General features: G+C 43.4%; 3 protein-coding genes across 3 annotated transcripts; 2 read left to right on the top strand and 1 right to left on the bottom strand.

Moving 5' to 3' along the window:
* Positions 1-257: 257 nt before the first annotated feature.
* On the bottom strand, positions 258-1,407 carry J056_003251 (Sphingosine N-acyltransferase lag1; the record flags this gene model as incomplete). Its single annotated transcript, XM_009272228.1, has 4 exons — positions 258-659; positions 707-751; positions 797-915; positions 960-1,407. The coding sequence occupies 4 exons, from the start codon at positions 1,405-1,407 to the stop codon at positions 258-260; spliced, it is 1,014 nt and encodes a 337-aa protein (XP_009270503.1).
* A 50-nt stretch (positions 1,408-1,457) lies between these two features.
* Positions 1,458-2,899, top strand: J056_003250 (uncharacterized protein; the record flags this gene model as incomplete). The annotated part of the gene is made up of 6 exons (XM_009272227.1): positions 1,458-1,555; positions 1,602-1,952; positions 1,996-2,058; positions 2,106-2,428; positions 2,476-2,697; positions 2,742-2,899. The coding sequence occupies 6 exons, from the start codon at positions 1,458-1,460 to the stop codon at positions 2,897-2,899; spliced, it is 1,215 nt and encodes a 404-aa protein (XP_009270502.1).
* A 230-nt stretch (positions 2,900-3,129) lies between these two features.
* Positions 3,130-5,063, top strand: J056_003249 (uncharacterized protein; the record flags this gene model as incomplete). The annotated part of the gene is made up of 6 exons (XM_009272226.1): positions 3,130-3,334; positions 3,383-3,484; positions 3,539-3,592; positions 3,643-3,686; positions 3,736-4,929; positions 4,980-5,063. 6 exons carry the CDS (start codon positions 3,130-3,132, stop codon positions 5,061-5,063), a joined length of 1,683 nt encoding a protein of 560 aa, XP_009270501.1.
* Positions 5,064-5,433: the final 370 nt, after the last annotated feature.

Raw genomic sequence — 5,433 nt, 5'->3', positions numbered from 1 at the left:
TTCGAGCCCTGCAGGGACCATAGTTTTTCTTTTTGCGTACAGATGAAGACCCTAGTTGAAGTACCACCGCCACCATAAGGCGGTAATGATATTTTTTCCGAAATTAAGGGTTACATAAGAGAAGCAAGCGGTCATGATCACAATTACATGATGCATCTGTAGTACAGTTGGTAACAAAGGTAAAACTTTTATAACTTGACCACAAAGAGAGAGTTTGTGAGATAAGTATCTAGTGGTTATCATTCAGGAAGTGAATTTCACCGCTTGCGAACTTCCTGGTTGTATTGTGATGAGGAGGTTGAGGAGCTGGTTGACATGGGATCAGCGAAGGACGGCGATGGTGTTTTGTTTTGTAGGGCAGTATTGCTGTCTTCAGAGTCTTCCTCATCGTCTGATCGTATGTCTTCCACATTATTGCTGCGCACAAATTTGATAGCAACTTTGATGATGAGGATGAGCCAGAAGAAGAGGATAAACTGTAATCCCAGCAAGAGTCCTAAGAAAAGCCGGTGTAATGCATATGAGTAGTAATGACCAACTGATGGCTCCCATAGGTGCTGAATATGGAGTGGTGCCTCAACCCAAACGCTCCAAATTATTCTACCAAAGACGATTTGACGCGTAAAAACCCATGAAAACATGAAGGCCACAAACGTTGCCTGAAGATTGGGGGTCAGTGTGATTTTGTCAAGGGTGTCTCACTCACATCACAAAGTTTCTCCCAACCCATGTATTTGAGTACTTTTGCACCCTGGATAAATGTCAGAGAGTGCGTATAGGATTGAGCTTTACTGACGTCTAAAAAGATATCTGATTGATCCATTGTGACAAGAATTGCTTGTCCTACTCTTGTGTAGTTCGTGACATACGAGCTAACGACTAATGATACAGTGATACAATGATGCGTAAACATCTCTAGTATACCGTTAATAGTGAATGAACAGTAAAGTGAAACTCACGCCAGTGATCCTTGCGCCTTTTTTCAATGTTCAACACAAAGAGCTGCTGTACCCAGAAAGCAGCCTGAGCGAGGTAATAGATTTTATTGATTTTGTTCATTTTAGTATGAGGGTAATCTAGCCAGAAGTGCTGTGTCCAATCGTCGTACAACGGGCTAAATGGAGATTTCAAAACCAGGGACATTCCCCAGGACCAGAAGAACATATAGTATAGACAAGACCAGGACTGTTCAGTGAATCTAGCGATATTCTTATGTCGTTCCTTCTGTGACGTGTTCATGGACACCAGCTGCTTACCGAGCGGTCGCAGTAACCACCGTATAGTGTACTCGCGCAGCACCAACAAAATAGCAACCCATTGCAGCACGAACACAGCGTCTAGAGGTCCCTTGGCGTAGCTACTCTCATCCAGCCTGTAATAAGGCTCAAATGGATTTATCGTGATCATCGTTGCTCTTCTTCCTATTTGGCTGCGACGACGAAGACAGCACAAGCGGAATGAAAATATATGAGGAAGGAAGCGAAGAGCTCAAGAACAAGCTCAAGTTGATAAGAAATGGCTGCGTAGAAGGACCTCAAAAGCAATCTCAATTGGCGTGCGTGCTTCTATTCCTAGCGTCAGAATCTTACAGTGACATAAAGAGAGGCACATATAGCAGAAATCAAGGAGCTACTTGTGCAGTACACATCCCCACAATCTGGCTTTTACGACTTGACAGTGCTCAATTTACTCACCCAATCGCTATCTAATCTTGTCACTCAACATCCATCTAATCAGAAATTAGTTTGGAATGAATTCGGAGATCAATTCCCTCGGCTTATTGCGTATCCTGATATGCAGATCGTACAGACATCTCTCATTTTGATCCGCAACTTATCCTCAACTGCCAACGTCCGTTTGTTATCGCGAAGGCCTGTTCTCATTGCGTTGCTTGATCTCTTTATCAAGTTGGAACGCACCCATGAAGATGACGATAGCGTTTTTCATTTGGCGTGGGTTTTGTCTATCTAGATAAGGCATATCTGACCTCACCAGTTTCGTCATCGTCTCATCTATCATCGAGAACGAAGACGTGGACACAGTTTGGAATATCCTAGAGTGCGTCAGGGGCTTCTTCTTTGCTCATCCGCTCATTCATTCTAAAGCACATTCGAGGATGAGCCTCTCACACCACCTCAAGCAGCATTCATAAAGTGTTTGGATGCGTACATTCACCAATCTGGCCCTGGAAACCTTAAAGCTCTGTTTCTCATACCCTTTCTGATGCGTACACTCGACTTTTGTCGCACTTCAATGCTATCATCAACATCAGCGCAAGGAGAACCAGATCCGCGCTTGGGATCGGTTGTTCAGACGTCCTTGGTGGCTGCTGAGACCTTCACTGTCTTCCAATCAGCCTTTGAAGAAACGAGGAATCATCCACTACTCGCAAGTGCGAGGTCATCCCAACTACCAGAATTAGCTGTTGGTGCGTGCTGCTCGAGCGACGAGACTGTGAACTGATCTAGCAAACAGGCGCACTCGAAGCTTCATTAGAATTTCTTCCCTCAATAAAGCCCTTCTCAAAGGAGAGTGAACACGACGATCCGCTAAAGCAATTTGCCAACTTCAAGCCGGCATTGATGCGTCTTATTTCTGTCGTTGCGGGAAGTGACGCAGATGTAAAAGAGCGTATAGGAAGTGTTGGTGGCTTGAGAGCGTGTATGAATTGCGCACACGTCGATATGCGTGAGAGTTGTGAGTTCGAAATAGATTTTGAGGCTTTGTTTAACTTGACCAAGCTCAAAGAGAAAGTGCTCTCTTCACCCTCTCTGTACTTCTCAAGAACCATACAAGCAATCAGCAACGTGTCCGCGATCTTGGTGATACACCTGTTGGTGTACTGGATGCTCAAGGCGTTCTGCAGCCATTTGAGGGCAAAAATACGCGTCAGATCTAGGATGCTATTCGTTTATAACTTAATGTATTATTACATGGTAGCATTGCCTTTTTTTACTATAAAATAAGATTGTGATACCGCGCAAGTCATTTAAAGCCAGCAAACGCGAGAGAAGTAACGTCGGAAGCACTACACGCCAACTTTACGTAGATCACCACACATCGCATAAAACAGATTTTTATCACCTTTCTTCAAATCAAACGCGTCGTCATGACTCTTGTGAATGCATCATGTTGTCTGATCGCCCTGCGAAAACAAAGAGGAGAGAACCAATCAATATTGATTTCCCTTACTCTGATGGCGATAAGCAGCTAAATCCAAAGGCCATGTTAAGCTCTAAAGTTGATTACGAGCTCAAGGACAAGGACAGTAGTAGTTACAAGAAATACCTGAAGCGTGCAGGAGAAGATATTGCAAATGCTTTAGGATTTGAGGGTCGGTTTAAAGTCATTCATCCACACGCTCGTCTCATTGCTCGTACAGATCCTCACCTTTATCAGCTTCAAAGTTTACCTGAAGGGTATCGCTTATATGCATTCGATTCGAAAGAGAACGGCATAAATCAGAAAGTAACTTTCTTGTTCGGTGAGAATTGATTGGGTAATTTTACACTACAACCCCACTCATACCCACTTAAAGGCTCAATTCACGTAAAGAAATTCACTTCAATAAAGGCATTTACACCACACGCAGGTATGTAAGCATAAAATTACAGAGCGAGCACTCTATAACGCTGAAAATAGTCTGGCTCAAGACTGATAGGAAGCAGCGGCACGAGAATTGCAAGGTGTGTAAGAAACCTTATTTGAACGCACAATTCACAAGAATTAATGTAGTGTAATAAGCGTTATCACGTAAAGCATACCTTGCGCTCTGAAGCTATTAGGGTTACTATGAAAGATCCAGGGCCACCTCCGCCGACAAATAAGACAGTGGTGCGCCAGCAAGACTATACCATCCAGCCACAAACAGTAGCACCTCAAAAGCTAGATAGAGATAGATCGACCCCATCGCTTTTACGGTTGTATGAGCTTTGCTGGGTGCGTCTCGATAGACAAGGACTGCCTTTTCTTCCGCCACCGGATATCGCAACCGAACAACACAAGCTGTTCGTCGATAATAACTACAAAATCGATTATTGGCCGGGTGAGGTTGTTGACTTTCAGTTTAATGTTGAGGTGAGAGATGGTCAACCGATACATAAGCGTCAGTTTGAGGTATTCTTGCTGGGCACAAAGACACTCGTCATGGTAGATGAAGATCGAATAAGACCATATCTCTCATTAATAGTCCAACAAAAACACTTTCCTCCGACATATTTCCCTCTTCCCCGATTCCAAAATAAGCCAGACGTCCTGTTCGAAAATATCTCTGATATACCTCACATAGCTAATCAGGATGTCTATGACCGGGCGCTAGCTCTAACCGTTGGGATTCGAGCAAGCTGGAACCTGAAGCATCACGTCACACCTATTGATCACTACCAACTGATAGTCAAATACCAACCGGAGCCGCTCGATTGCTTCAAAGGTATATGGCTAGGCGGGGAGATGATTTGGCTCGGCGATATGGTGCGCCTGCACAGAAGTGTTGGAATAGAGGGTGGACAACCTGAAAATGCATCATCTATATGCATGTTGGTATATTATCTTATAGCGCTCGACTCAACGGTGCACGCTGTCGGAGCATTGTATGCAGTCGAGCCCACGAACGAACCTGCCAAGCCACTGAAACATTATCCGGATATTATGTTGGACCAAGAAGCTCAGAGACATATACCACTTCCACCGTCAGGACATAAGTGGAGCAGATTGGCACAGGGTAAGCATCACACTATACCTATCGACGTTATCGGCGGTCGATACTACCCGAAAGTACAGTGTGAAAGTGGGACAATAAAAAATCAACTCATGGGATTGGAGCCGGCTGACGATGCGACAATAATGTCTTTTAATTATCACGAAGATGAAAGTTCCTTCAAGCCCTATGTTTTGAGTGTTGACAGGAATATTAGCGTGACCGAGGCGGAAGTGAGTCGACATTGATGATGTTGCGTTGTAAATTTAACCATTGAATGTAGAAGTTGTCACAGCTTTATTATCTGGAGCAATGGAAAAGCTTCATATCGCAGCTGCAAGAGCTCGGTAGATCCAGAATGGCGTAGCTGTGGTGATTACAATGAAGTGTGTTAATTGGTATTGTTTTACTGTACAATCGTTAAAATGTAAACTATATAAATTATTAAATACTTGATACGCTGCAATGTGTTTCCTACGTTAACCTATGATCTGCTGGCGTTCCTTTCTACCATGCACACAATTAGCCATTAAAGGTGAAAAATGCAAAAAATAGCTCAAGTATGCCTATGCTAGCTATAAGACTTTTGAAAGAAAACAAGCACAAAATGATGATGATGACGATTAAATTTGAATATATTGTTAATACGATACATGTTAGAAACTGTGTCCTTCAATACTTCTTAAAAAATGCGGAGTCAAAGGGGGTGCTGAGTTCTGGAAGCTTTTCTTGACTAG

This window comes from Wallemia ichthyophaga, assembly GCF_000400465.1.
Source record: "Wallemia ichthyophaga EXF-994 unplaced genomic scaffold scaffold39, whole genome shotgun sequence".
NCBI lineage: Eukaryota > Fungi > Basidiomycota > Wallemiomycetes > Wallemiales > Wallemiaceae > Wallemia > Wallemia ichthyophaga.
This window is presented reverse-complemented; position numbering and strand designations above follow the sequence as displayed.